Source organism: Falco peregrinus, unplaced genomic scaffold, assembly GCF_023634155.1.
Source record: "Falco peregrinus isolate bFalPer1 unplaced genomic scaffold, bFalPer1.pri scaffold_110, whole genome shotgun sequence".
NCBI lineage: Eukaryota > Metazoa > Chordata > Aves > Falconiformes > Falconidae > Falco > Falco peregrinus.
The window spans coordinates 69,412-83,587 of NW_026599569.1; the positions used below are offsets into that span (position 1 = coordinate 69,412).

General features: G+C 53.0%; 2 gene segments (V, D, J or C); both read left to right on the forward strand.

Annotated features, from left to right (window-relative positions):
• The first annotated feature begins 1,940 nt into the window (after window positions 1–1,940).
• On the forward strand, window positions 1,941–2,668 carry LOC129783266 (Ig heavy chain V region J539-like). The segment is given in 2 exon segments: window positions 1,941–2,150; window positions 2,271–2,668. Coding segments are annotated over 2 exon segments (608 nt in total).
• Window positions 2,669–4,655: 1,987 nt separating this feature from the next.
• Window positions 4,656–5,336, forward strand: LOC129783267 (immunoglobulin heavy variable 3-33-like; the record flags this gene model as incomplete). The annotated part of the segment is given in 1 exon segment: window positions 4,656–5,336. A coding segment is annotated over 1 exon segment (435 nt), but the record flags the coding sequence as incomplete, so codon positions are not given.
• Window positions 5,337–14,176: the final 8,840 nt, after the last annotated feature.

Below are 14,176 nucleotides of genomic sequence, written 5' to 3' on the forward strand. Positions count from 1 at the left end.
GGGAATTAATCAGGGATGTACCATTAATTATTTAATTACCCTGCCTCTAGGCAATTAATCACTTGTTTATGGTTAATTATTTAATTGCCATGCCTCTAGGGAATTAATCACTTGTTTATGGGTAATTATTTAATTGAGATGCCTCTAGGGAATTAATTGCAGATGAACCATTAATTATTTAATTGCAGTGCCTCTAGGGAATTAATCACTTGTTTATGGCAAATTATTTAATTGCCATGCCTCTAGGGAATTAATCGCAGGTGTGCCATTAATTATTTAATTGCAGCTCCTCTAGGGAATTAATCACTTGTTTATGATTAATTCTTTAATTGCCATGCCTCTAGGGAATTAATCGCAGGTGTACCATTAATTATTTAATTGCGACGCCTCTAGGGAATTAATTGCTGCTGCGCGTCGAATTTGTTCATTGCGCCCTCTGCAGCGCGCCCTCATGATTTATTGACGGCCAATTAATTAATTGCAAGCTCTGCGGAGCCCTGATTAATTATTTACGCTGGATTCTTTAATTGCAAGCTCTGCAGATCCCTGATCACTCATTTGCACTGAATTAATTAATTGCAACCTCTGCAGATCCTTGATCACTCGCTTTACAACGAATTAATTAATTGCAAGCTCTGCATTGCCCTGATTAATTATGTACACTGAATTAATTATTTGCAACCTCTGTAGATCCCTGATCACTTCTTTACACCCAATTAATTAGTTGCAAGCTCCGCAGAGCTCTGATCACTCGTTAACGCCAAATTAATTAATTGCGAGCTCTGCAGACTCTCGATCACTTGCTTTACAACGCATTAATTAATCGCAACCTTTGCAGATCCCTGATTAATTATTTACACTGAATTAATTAAACGCAGTCCCTGCAGATCCCTGATCATTTTAATTGCGCTGAGTTAATTAATCGCAAGCTCTGCAGTGCCTTGATTAATTATTTCCGCTGAGTTAATTAACTGCAAGCCCGGCAGATCCCTGGTTAATTATTTACACTGAATTCTTTAATTGCGAGCTCTGCAGCCCGTATTAATTATTCACACTGGATTAATTAATCGCAAGCTCTCTCAGGCGCTGATCGCTGCGGGCTTAATTACTTAATTACCCCCCCCCGATGACGTCATCAGCATTGTTCTGGGGTGGGAGCCAGGAAATGGGGGAGGGGTGGCTCTCCCGCCCCTCCCCCACCGCCGCCACCCCCCTCCCCCCTGCCCTGGCGCCAGGAGTTTGGGGGGAAATGCTGGGATTTGGGGAAAAACGCTGGGATTTGGGGATGCAGGGCAGGATGCGTGGGCTCAGGGCAAGGATTTGGGGGGAAATAATGGGATTTGCGTAAAATACTGGAATTTTGGGATGCTGGGAAAGGATGTTGATGGTCAGGGCAAGGATTTGGGGGAAGATGCTAGGATTTTTGGAAAATACGGGGATTTGGGGGAAAACGATGGGATTTTGGGATGCAGGGCAGGGATGCCTGGGCTCAGGGCAAGGATTTTGGGGAAAATAATGGGCTTTTTGGGAAAATACTGGGATTTGGGGATGCAGGGCAGGGATACCTGTGCTCAGGGCAAGGATTTGGGGGAAGATGCTGGTATTTTGGGAAAATATGGGGATTTTGGGGTGCCTGGGCCAAGATGCCTGGGCTCAGTGCACGATTTGGGGGAAGACACTGGGATTTTGGGCAAATACCGTGCTCAGCGCAAGGATTTGGGGGAAAATACGGGGATTTTGGGATGCCTGGCCCCGGTGCAAAGGTGCCTGCGGCCCATGGTGGATGCCGGAGCTGCCGGACCTGCATCCAGACGGCCTTGCTGAAATGTCACAAGGGAATAATTTGGGCCAAAACCTGAAGAATTTGGGATCTACAAAACACGTTGTGCTTGGTGCAACGCTCCCGGGTCCCTGGGAGAGGCGGCTCCTGGTGCCAGGGCATGGGGGAGGTGCTGGGACGCGGCAACAGGGTTGGTACCACCAGCAGCACCATCACGTTTGGCGCAGCAGTAGGTGGCCGTGTCGTCGTCCCTGAGGCTGCTCATCTGCAGCGTGACCGTGCTCTGGCCGCTGTCCCTGGAGATGGTGAAGCGCCCCTTGACCGACGGCGCGTAGCCGGTCCAACCACCACTGTCGGTGATACTCGTGACGTACTCGAGCCCCTTCCCGGGCGCCTGCCGCACCCAGAACATTCCGGAGCTGCGGACGGTGACGCCTGAGCCCTCACCGGGGTCTGGGCTTGGTGGAATGTTCTGGGTGAGGGTCTACAGCTCGTGGAGTCCGGGGGGGGTCTCCAGACCCCGGGGGGTCCCTGCGCCTCGTCTGCAAGGGCTCCGGCTTCGCCTTCGGCAGCGTCGGCATGGACTGGGTGCGGCAGGCGCCCGGGAAGGGGCTCGAGTGGGTCGCGGGTATTTACAGCGATGGTGGCAGCACCTGGTACGCGCCGTCGGTCAAGGGGCGCTTCACCATCTCCAGGGACAACGGCCAGAGCACGGTCACGCTGCAGATGAGCAGCCTCAGGGACGACGACACGGCCACCTACTACTGCGCCAAAAATGCTGATGCTGATGGTGGTTGGGGCACGTTGGCCGCAAATAAACGAGTTTTGGGGCAAAAACCCGGACCCTTGGGCGAAGCCTGGGGCCGTGGGACACAAGCAGTTAATTAGGCCCGTTGGGGCTGATAATTAACTCTCTGAGGCCTCACAGCTCCATTGATCTGCCGTCCTGCCTAAATGAGGGCTGATAGTTAAGTCCTTTGGGCTCATAATTAGATTTATTCTCCATCCCTCCAGCATTACAGGTAATAATCAGGCCCACGAGTGTTAATAACTAAGGGTGTTAGCACCAATAATTACATTTATTTCCCATGCCTCCAGCTTTATGGCAAATAATCAGGCCCATGAGCGTTAACGCTTAAGTATATTAGGGCTAATAATTAGGCCTGTTAGGGACTGTAATTAAATTCATCCCCAGGCCACCCTAAATGAGGGCTAATAATTAGGCCTGTTGGGGCTTGTAATTAAATTCACCCCCAGCCACTCTAAACGAGGGCTAATAATTAGGCCTGTTCGGGACATGTAATTAAATTCACTCCCAGGCCACCCTAAATGAAGGTTAATAGTTAGGCCTGTTGGGGCTGATAATTAATTTCACAAACACCCACCCCCGAAGCCACCCTAAATGAGGGCTAATAATTAGGCCTGTTGGGGCTGGTAATTAAATTCACCCCCAGCCACCCTAAATGAGGGCTAATAAATAGGCCTGTTGGGGCTGATAATTAATTTCACAAACACCCACCCCCGAAGCCACCCTAAATGAGGGCTAATAATTAGGCCTGTTGGGGCTTGTAATTAAATTCACCCCCAGGCCACCCTAAATGAGGGCTAATAATTAGGCCTGTTGGGGCTGGTAATTAATTTCACAAACACACACTCCCCCAGCCACCCTAAATGAGGGCTAATAATTAGGCCTGTTGGGGCTGGTAATTAATTTCACACACCCCCAGCCACGCTAAATGAGGGCTAATAATTAGGCCTGTTGGGATTGTAATTAATTTCACACAGACACACACCCCCAGTCACCATAAATTATGGCTAATAATTAGTCCTGTTAGTGCCTGTAATTAAATTCACCCCCAGGCCACCCTAAATGAGGGCTAATAATTAGGCCTGTTGGGGCTGGTAATTAAATTCACCCCCAGGCCACCCTAAATGAGGGCTAATAATTAGGCCTGTTGGGGCTGATAATTAATTTCACAAACACCCACCCCCCCAGCCACCCTAAACGAGGGCTAATAATTAGGCCTGTTGGGGATTGCCACCCTAAATTAATCAGCCCCAACAGGCCTAATTATTAGCCATAATTTAGGGTGGCCTGGCAGTGAAACCGGGTGAGATCTGGTGCAAAACCCTTGATATTTGGGGCAAATGGACGAGGTTTGGGGCAAATGGATGAAGTTTGGGGCAAAACCGGTGGGAGCTGGCGGCAAACGGTCGGGAATTGGCACGATGACGGTTGAGGTTAGCGGTAAAGGGTCGAGGCCTGGTGGAAACGGTCAAGGCTTGGGCAAAACCGGATGAGGCTTGGCAGGAATGGTCAAGGGTGCTGGAAAACGGTGGAGGTCCGAGGCCAGTGGCCGAGGTTTGGGGCCAGTGGTCGCGGTTTGGGGCCAGTGGCCGAGGTTTGGGGCCAGTGGCCGAGGTTTGGGGCAACGGTTGAGGTCGGTGGCCATGGCCAAGGTTTGGTGGATCAGGCCCAGCTTTGCGGCCAGCGGTCGAGGTTGGGGCCAAGAGGCGGCGCCTTGGCCCGAGGGTCGGGGCCGGGTGCAGGAGGTTGGGGCAGGTTCGGGGACGCAGCGTAGGGGGGTCGGGGCTCCGCGCCGCCGTCACGGCCAGCGCCACCACGAGCATCTTTGGCGCAGTAGTAGGTGGCCGTGTCGTCGTCCCTGAGGCTGCTCATCTGCAGCGTGACCGTGCTCTGGCCGTTGTCCCTGGAGATGGTGAAGCGCCCCTTGACCGATGGCGCGTAGTAGGTGCCACCACTCTTGCTAATACCCGCGACGAACTCGAGCCCCTTCCCGGGCGCCTGCCGCACCCAGAACATTCTGTGGCTGCTGAAGGTGACACCTGAGCCCTCACCGGGGTCTGGGCTTGGTGGAATGTTCTGGGTGAGGGCCTGCAGCTCGTCTGCAAGGGCTCCGGCTTCGCCTTCGGCAGCGTCGGCATGGGATGGATGCGGCAGGCGCCCGGGAAGGGGCTCGAGTTCGTCGCGAGTATTTGGAATGATGGTGGCTACACCAAGTACGCGCCGTCGGTCAAGGGGCGCTTCACCATCTCCAGGGACAACGGCCAGAGCACGGTCACGCTGCAGATGAGCAGCCTCAGGGACGACGACACGGCCACCTACTACTGCGCCAAAAATGCTGATGCTGATGGTGGTTGGGGCACGTTGGCCGCAAATAAACGAGTTTTGGGGCAAAAACCCGGACCCTTGGGCGAAGCCTGGAGGTGTGGGACACAACCAGTTGGGACCTGGGGCCGAGGTGGAGGCTGGGCGCAACGAGTCACCGTCTGGGGCCAGAGCGAGTGAGGTTTGGGGCAGGAATGGGTGAGGCTGGATGGGGACGTGTGAGACGTGGTGCGCGTGGTCACGTTTGGGGTGAACTGCTGAGGTTTGGGGCTGGTGGTCAATGGTTGGTGGAAATGGTCAAGGCTTGGTGGAGAAGGTGAAGCTTTGGGTCAAAATCAGATGAGCTTGGGTGGAAATGGTCAAGTTTCACGGCAAATGGTTGAGTTTTGGGACCAACGGTCAATGTTTGGTGGACGTGGTCAGGGTTTGGTGGAGAAGGCCAAGCTTTGGGGCACAACCAGATGCGGTTGGGTGGAAATGGTCAAGGTTCGGGACAACTGGTTGAGTTTTTGGACCAAAGTCGAAGGGTTGGTTGGACACGACCAAGGATTGGTGGATCAGGCCAAGCTTTGGGGCCAACGGTTGAGGTTGGGCCAAGGACCTGGGGGTACCAAACTGGGGGGCCCAGGCTGGGGTCCGGCGGGACGATACCGTCAGCATCATCGTCAGCGCCTCTGGCGCAGCAGTAGGTGGCCGTGTCGTCGTCCCTGAGGCTGCTCATCTGCAGCGTGACCGTGCTCTGGCCGTTGTCCCTGGAGATGGTGAAGCGCCCCTTGACCGACGGCGCGTAGTAGGTGTAGCCACCATCATTCCAAATACTCGCGACGAACTCGAGCCCCTTCCCGGGCGCCTGCCGCACCCACTCCATGCCGAAGCTGCCGAAGGCGAAGCCGGAGCCCTTGCAGACGAGGCGCAGGGACCCCCCGGGGGTCTGGAGACCCCCCCCGGACTCCACCAGCTGCACGGCCGCCCGCAGCCCTGGGGAAGGAAGAAGGGCAGGGTTGAGTCTCCCGCTCCCAGCGTGGCGCCCGCCCCTCCCCCACCCCCACCACCCCCCGTCTCCGCGCCCGGGGAGCGGGTCAGGGCGCCCTACCTGGGAGGGCGGCCAGGAGGAGGAGGAGGGTGGTGGGACGGCGGTGGTGACGCGGGGTGTGCAGACATGGAGCCCAGACCCTGCTCAGGCCTCCAGCGTCACCGTCGGCAGCGACGGAATGTTCTGGGTGCGGCAGGCGCCCGGGAAGGGGCTCGAGTTCGTCGCGGGTATCAACAAGGATGGTGGCAGCACCAGGTACGCGCCGTCGGTCAAGGGGCGCTTCACCATCTCCAGGGACAGCGGCCAGAGCACGGTCACGCTGCAGATGAGCAGCCTCAGGGACGACGACACGGCCACCTACTGCTGCGCCAAAAATGCTGATGCTGCTGGTGGCTGGGGCACGTTGGCCGCAAATAAACGAGTTTTGGGGCAAAAACCCGGACCCTTGGGCGAAGCCTGGGGACGTGGGACACAAGCAGTTAATTAGGCCCGTTGGGGCTGATAATTAACTCTCTGAGGCCTCACAGCTCCATTGATCTGCCGTCCTGCCTAAATGAGGGCTGATAATTAAGTCCTTTGGGCTCATAATTAGATTTATTCTCCATCCCTCCAGCATTACAGGTAATAATCAGGCCCACGAGTGTTAATAACTAAGGGTGTTAGCACCAATAATTACATTTATTTCCCATGCCTCCAGCTTTATGGCAAATAATCAGGCCCATGAGCGTTAACGCTTAAGTATATTAGGGCTAATAATTAGGCCTGTTGGGGCTGATAATTAATTTCACAAACACCCACCCCCCCAGCCACCCTAAATGAAGGTTAATAATTAGGCCTGTTGGGGCTGATAATTAATTTCACAAACACCCACCCCCCCAGCCAGCCTAAATGAGGGCTAATAATTAGGCCTGTTGGGGCTGATAATTAATTTCACACACCCCCAGCCACGCTAAATGAGGGCTAATAATTAGGCCTGTTGGGATTGTAATTAATTTCACACAGACGCACACCCCCAGTCACCATAAATTATGGCTAATAATTAGTCCTGTTAGCGCCTGTAATTAAATTCACTTCCAGGCCACCATAAATTATGGCTAATAATTAGGCCCGTTGGGGCTGGTAATTAAATTCACTCCCAGGCCACCCTAAATGAGGGCTAATAATTAGGCCTGTTGGGGCTGGTAATTAAATTCGCCCCCAGGCCACCCTAAATGAGGGCTAATAATTAGGCCTGTTGGGGCTGGTAATTAATTTCACAAACACCCACCCCCCCAGCCACCCTAAACGAGGGCTAATAATTAGGCCTGTTGGGGATTGCCACCCTAAATTAATCAGCCCCAACAGGCCTAATTATTAGCCATAATTTAGGGTGGCCTGGCAGTGAAACCGGGTGAGATCTGGTGCAAAACCCTTGATATTTGGGGCAAATGGACGAGGTTTGGGGCAAGTGGATGAAGTTTGGGGCAAAACCGGTGGGAGCTGGCGGCAAACGGTCGGGAATTGGCACGATGACGGTTGAGGTTAGCGGTAAAGGGTCGAGGCCTGGTGGAAACGGTCAAGGCTTGGGCAAAACCGGATGAGGCTTGGCGGGAATGGTCAAGGGTGCTGGCAAACGGTGGAGGTCCGAGGCCAGTGGCCGAGGTTTGGGGCCAGTGGTCGCGGTTTGGGGCCAGTGGCCGAGGTTTGGGGCCAGTGGCCGAGGTTTGGGGCCAGTGGCCGAGGTTTGGGGCAACGGTTGAGGTCGGTGGCCATGGCCAAGGTTTGGTGGATCAGGCCCAGCTTTGCGGCCAGCGGTCGAGGTTGGGGCCAAGAGGCGGCGCCTTGGCCCGAGGGTCGGGGCCGGGTGCAGGAGGTTGGGGCAGGTTCGGGGACGCAGCGTAGGGGGGGTCGGGGCTCCGCGCCGCCGTCACGGCCAGCGCCACCACGAGCATCTTTGGCGCAGTAGTAGGTGGCCGTGTCGTCGTCCCTGAGGCTGCTCATCTGCAGCGTGACCGTGCTCTGGCCGCTGTCCCTGGAGATGGTGAAGCGCCCCTTGACCGACGGCGCGTACTCGGTGCTGCCACCACTCTTGCTAATACCCGCGACGAACTCGAGCCCCTTCCCGGGCGCCTGCCGCACCCAGAACATTCCGTGGCTGCTGAAGGTGACACCTGAGCCCTCACCGGGGTCTGGGCTTGGTGGAATGTTCTGGGTGAGGGCCTGCAGCTCGTCTGCAAGGGCTCCGGCTTCGCCTTCGGCAGCGTCGCCATGGGATGGGTGCGGCAGGCGCCCGGGAAGGGGCTCGAGTTCGTCGCGGGTATTTGGAATGATGGTGGCTACACCTACTACGCGCCGTCGGTCAAGGGGCGCTTCACCATCTCCAGGGACAACGGCCAGAGCACGGTCACGCTGCAGATGAGCAGCCTCAGGGACGACGACACGGCCACCTACTACTGCGCCAAAAGTGCTGATGCTGGTGGTGGCTGGGGCACGTTGGTTCCAAATAAACGAGTTTTGGGGCAAAAAACCCGGACCCTTGGGCGAAGCCTGGAGCTGTGGGACACAACCAGTTGGGACCTGGGGCCGAGGTGGAGGCTGGGCGCAACGAGTCACCGTCTGGGGCCAGAGCGAGTGAGGTTTGGGGCAGGAATGGGTGAGGCTGGATGGGGACGTGTGAGACGTGGTGCGCGTGGTCACGTTTGGGGTAAACTGCTGAGGTTTGGGGCTGGTGGTCAATGGTTGGTGGAAATGGTCAAGGCTTGGTGGAGAAGGTGAAGCTTTGGGGCAACTAGTTGAGTTGCAGGCCCAATGGCCAAGGTTTGGGGCATGTGGCCAAAGTTTGGTGGAGGTCTGACCCGCTCCCCGGGCACGGAGACGGGGGTGGTGGGGGTGGGGGAGGGGCGGGCGCCACGCCGGGAGCGGGAGACTCAACCCTGCCCTTCTTCCTTCCCCAGGGCTGCGGGCGGCCGTGCAGCTGGTGGAGTCCGGGGGGGGTCTCCAGACCCCCGGGGGGTCCCTGCGCCTCGTCTGCAAGGGCTCCGGCTTCGCCTTCGGCAGCTTCGGCATGGGATGGGTGCGGCAGGCGCCCGGGAAGGGGCTCGAGTTCGTCGCGAGTATTTGGAATGATGGTGGCACCAGGTACGCGCCGTCGGTCAAGGGGCGCTTCACCGTCACCGTTCACTTGGCTTGAAGGCTTGACCTCCACCAAACCTTGGCCACATGCCCCAAACCTTGGCCATTGTCCCCAAACCTTGGCCATTTCCACCAAACCTCGACCACTGGCCCCAAACCTCGGCCACTGGCCCCAAACGCCAACTGTTTCCCGTGAGCCGTGACCGTCTCCACCAGTCCTTGGCCATCGCGTCCAAACCTCAACCGCCGGCCCCAAACCTTGGCCATTTCCTCTGGACCACATCTAGTTTGGCCCCAAAGCTTGGCATTCTCCACCCAACCTTGACCCAGTCCAACAAAACCTTGGCCACTGGTCCCACAGCCCAACCAGTTGCCCCGAACCTTGACCATTTGCCCGTAACCTTGCCAATTTGCCCAAAACCTTGATGATTTCCCCCAAATCTCAACCGTTTGAGCCAAACCTTGACCATTTGCCCCGAACGTTGACCATGTCCACCAAACTTTGACCATTTGCCCAAAACCTTAACCATTTACCCAAAATCTTGACCATTTACCCCAAACCTCACCAGTTTCCCTCAAATCTTGACCATTTGCCCCATACCTTGATGGTTTGCCCCAAACCTTGACCATCTGCCCAAAAATCTTGACCATTTCCACCAAACTGTGACTATTTGCCCAAAACCTTGAGCATTTGCCCCCAATCTCGACCATTTCCACCAAATCTCGACCATTTGCCCCAAAACTTGCCCATTTGCCCAAAACCTTGATGATTTGCCCCAAATCTCAACCATTTGCCCCAAATCTCGACCATCTACCCCAAACCTCAACTCTTTCCCTCAACCTTGACCATTTGCCCCAAATCTCGACCGTTTGCCCATAACTTGCCCATTTGCCCAAAACCTTGACGATTTGCCCCAAACCTTGCCCATTTGCCCCCAGCCTTGCCCATTTGCCCAAAACCTTGACGATTTGCCCCAAACCTCGCCCAGTTGCCCCCAGCCTTGCCCATTTGCCCAAAACCTTGACCATTTACCCCAAACCTCAGCTGTTCCCCTCAAACCTTGCCCATTTGCCCAAAACCTTGACGATTTGCCCCAAACCTTGCCCAGTTGCCCCCAGCCTTGCCCATTTGCCCAAAACCTTGACGATTTGCCCCAAACCTCACCCGCTGGCCCCCAGCCTTGCCCATTTCCCCCCACCCGCACCTGCTTTTGCCCCAGACCGTGACCATTCCCCCCTCCCAGCACCGTCCCCGTGCCCTGAGCCTGGATCCCCGCCGGGCACCCAGACCCCCGCCCTCGTGCGCTTCATGATTAACCTTAATTAAGAGGGGACGGGGGAAGGGGGTGCCATTTAATTATTAGCCCTAATACACGTAATTAGTGGCTCGAACGAGCTAATTATGGGCTGTAATTTTGAGCGCCGGGGACTGAATTCGATTTATAGCCCCGGAACGCTTAATTATTAGCAATGATAGAGTTAATTTTTTTTTTAGCGCTAATTAAAAGGAGCAGGGTGATAGATTTAATTGTGCGCTGACATCCAGGTGCCGGGGGGGGGGGAGGGTCGGACCCGGCGGCCACGCCCCCCGCCGGGGGGTTCGGGACCACCCCTGGGTATTTTGGGCGCCGGCAGCTGCGCGGGGGGGCTGGGCACCGGGGGGGGTGGGGGAGGGGAGCGGGGGAGGGGGGAGGGGGGGCGGCGGCACCTGCGCGCCCAAAATACCCCGCGGGGTGACGGGAGCAGCGGGTCGCGCCGCGCGGGGGGGGGTGGGGTGGGTGTTTTTTATGGATTTTATTCATTTCACCCATTTTCAGCGTTTACAGGTTGCGATGTTTCCCGTTATGATTTTCGGTGATTATTTGCGATTATCATTTTTCATTGTTGCTTACATTTTCGATAATTATTTTCTATTTCATTTCTATTCTTATTTTCCATTCTTATTTTCCATTCTTATTTTCCATTCTTTTCTTTACCACCATTTTTTATTATTTTATTTTATTTAGCACCCTCTATTCTTATTTTCCATTCTTAATTTCTTTCCTATCACTATTTTTTATCACATTATTTTATTTAGCATCTTCTGTTCTCATTTCCCGTTATCATTTTCTTTTCTATCACCGTTTTTGATTATTTTATTTTATTTTATTTAGCATCTTCTATTCTTATTTTCCATTCTTTTCTTTCTTAACACCGTTTTTTATTATTTTACTTTATTTACTAACTTCTATTCTTATTTTCCATTCTTATTTTCTTTTCTATCACTATTTTTTGTCATATTATTTTATTTTATTTACTATCTCCTATTCTCATTTCCTGTTATTTTTTTTCTATCACCATTTTTTATTATTTTATTTTATTTAGTATCTTCTATTCTCATTTCCCATTCTTATTATCTTTTCTATCACCATTTTTTATTATAGTATTTTATTTAGTACCTTCTATTCTTATTTTCCATTATTTTATTTTCTATCATCATTTTTTTTAAATTTTATTTAGTACCTTCTATTCTTATTTTCCATTATTATTTTCCTTTCTACCACCATTTTTATTACATTCTATTATTTAGTACCTTCTATTCCTGTTTTCCGTTCTTATTTTCTGTTCTATCGCTATTTTTTATTTATTTTATTTTAATTTATTTTGTTCCGTTTAGTACTTAACCTTTATTATTATTTTATGGGGAACACTCGCTGTTTCGTTGCAACTTTCAGTGTCTCGTTAGAAATGCGGGATGGGGGTGGCGGAGAGGAAGAGGAGGGAGAAGGAGAAGAAGGAGAAGGAGCAGGAGAAGGAGGAGAAGGAGCAGGAGAAGAAGAGGAGGAAGAAGAAGAAGAAGAAGAAGAAGAAGGAGAAGAAGAAGAAGAAGAAGAAGAAGACCAAGAAGAAGAAGAAGACGACCAAGAAGGAGAAGACTTGAGTGCTTCCACCACCACCCCCTTTCGTTTGGGGCCAAAGCGACTGATGGTTTGGGACCAACGGTCGGGGCTCGGCGCCGGAGTTGGGGCAACGACCATCACGTTTGGCGCAGCAGTAGGTGGCCGTGTCGTCGTCCCTGAGGCTGCTCATCTGCAGCGTGACCGTGCTCTGGCCGCTGTCCCTGGAGATGGTGAAGCGCCCCTTGACCGACGGCGCGTACCTGGTGCCACCATCCTTGTGGATACCCGCGACGTACTCGAGCCCCTTCCCGGGCGCCTGCCGCACCCAGAACATTCCGTGGCTGCTGAAGGTGACACCTGAGCCCTCACCGGGGTCTGGGCTTGGTGGAATGTTCTGGGTGAGGGTCTACAGCTGGTGGAGTCTGGGGGGGGTCTCCAGACCCCGGGGGGTCCCTGCGCCTCATCTGCAAGGGCTCCGGCTTCGCCTTCGGCAGCTTCGGCATGAACTGGGTGCGGCAGGCGCCCAGGAAGGGGCTCGAGTTCGTCGCGAGTATTAGAAATGATGGTTTCACCAGGTACGCGCCGTCGGTCAAGGGGCGCTTCACCATCTCCAGGGACAACGGCCAGAGCACGGTCACGCTGCAGATGAGCAGCCTCAGGGACGACGACACGGCCACCTACTGCTGCGCCAAAAATGCTGATGGTGGTGGTGTTTGGGGCACGTTGGCCGCAAATAAACGAGTTTTGGGGCAAAAACCCGGACCCTTGGGCGAAGCCTGGGGACGTGGGACACAAGCAGTTAATTAGGCCCGTTGGGGCTGATAATTAACTCTCTGAGGCCTCACAGCTCCATTGATCTGCCGTCCTGCCTAAATGAGGGCTGATAATTAAGTCCTTTGGGCTCATAATTAGATTTATTCTCCATCCCTCCAGCATTACAGGTAATAATCAGGCCCACGAGTGTTAATAACTAAGGGTGTTAGCACCAATAATTACATTTATTTCCCATGCCTCCAGCTTTATGGCAAATAATCAGGCCCATGAGCGTTAACGCTTAAGTATATTAGGGCTAATAATTAGGCCTCTTGGGGCTGATAATTAATTTCACAAACACCCACCCCCCCAGCCACCCTAAATGAGGGCTAATAATTAGGCCTGTTTGGGATATGTAATTAAATTCACTCCCAGGCCACCCTAAATGAAGGTTAATAGTTAGGCCTGTTGGGGCTGATAATTAATTTCACAAACACCCACCCCCGAAGCCACCCTAAATGAGGGCTAATAATTAGGCCTGTTGGGGCTGGTAATTAAATTCACCGCCAGGCCACCCTAAATGAGGGCTAATAATTAGGCCTGTTGGGGCTGGTAATTAAATTCACCGCCAGGCCACCCTAAATGAGGGCGAATAATTAGGCCTGTTGGGGCTCATAATTAATTTCACACACCCCCAGCCACGCTAAATGAGGGCTAATAATTAGGCCTGTTGGGATTGTAATTAATTTCACACAGACACACACCCCCAGTCACCATAAATTATGGCTAATAATTAGTCCTGTTAGCGCCTGTAATTAAATTCACTTCCAGGCCACCATAAATTATGGCTAATAATTAGTCCTGTTAGCGCCTGTAATTAAATTCACTTCCAGGCCACCATAAATTATGGCTAATAATTAGGCCTGTTGGGGCTGGTAATTAAATTCACCCCCAGGCCTCCTTAAATGAGCGCTAATATTTAGGCCTGTTAGGGATTGTAATTAATTTCACAAACACCCACCCCCCCAGCCACCCTAAATGAGGGCTAATAATTAGGCCTGTTTGGGATATGTAATTAAATTCACTCCCAGGCCACCCTAAATGAAGGTTAATAGTTAGGCCTGTTGGGGCTGATAATTAATTTCACAAACACCCACCCCCGAAGCCACCCTAAATGAGGGCTAATAATTAGGCCTGTTGGGGCTGGTAATTAAATTCACCCCCAGGCCTCCTTAAATGAGCGCTAATATTTAGGCCTGTTGGGGCTGATAATTAAATTCACCCCCAGGCCACCCTAAATGAGGGCTAATAATTAGGCCTGTTGGGGCTGGTAATTAAATTCACCCCCAGGCCACCCTAAATGAGGGCTAATAATTAGGCCTGTTGGGGCTGGTAATTAATTTCACAAACACACACTCCCCCAGCCACCCTAAATGAGGGCTAATAATTAGGCCTGTTGGGGCTGGTAATTAATTTCACACACCCCCAGC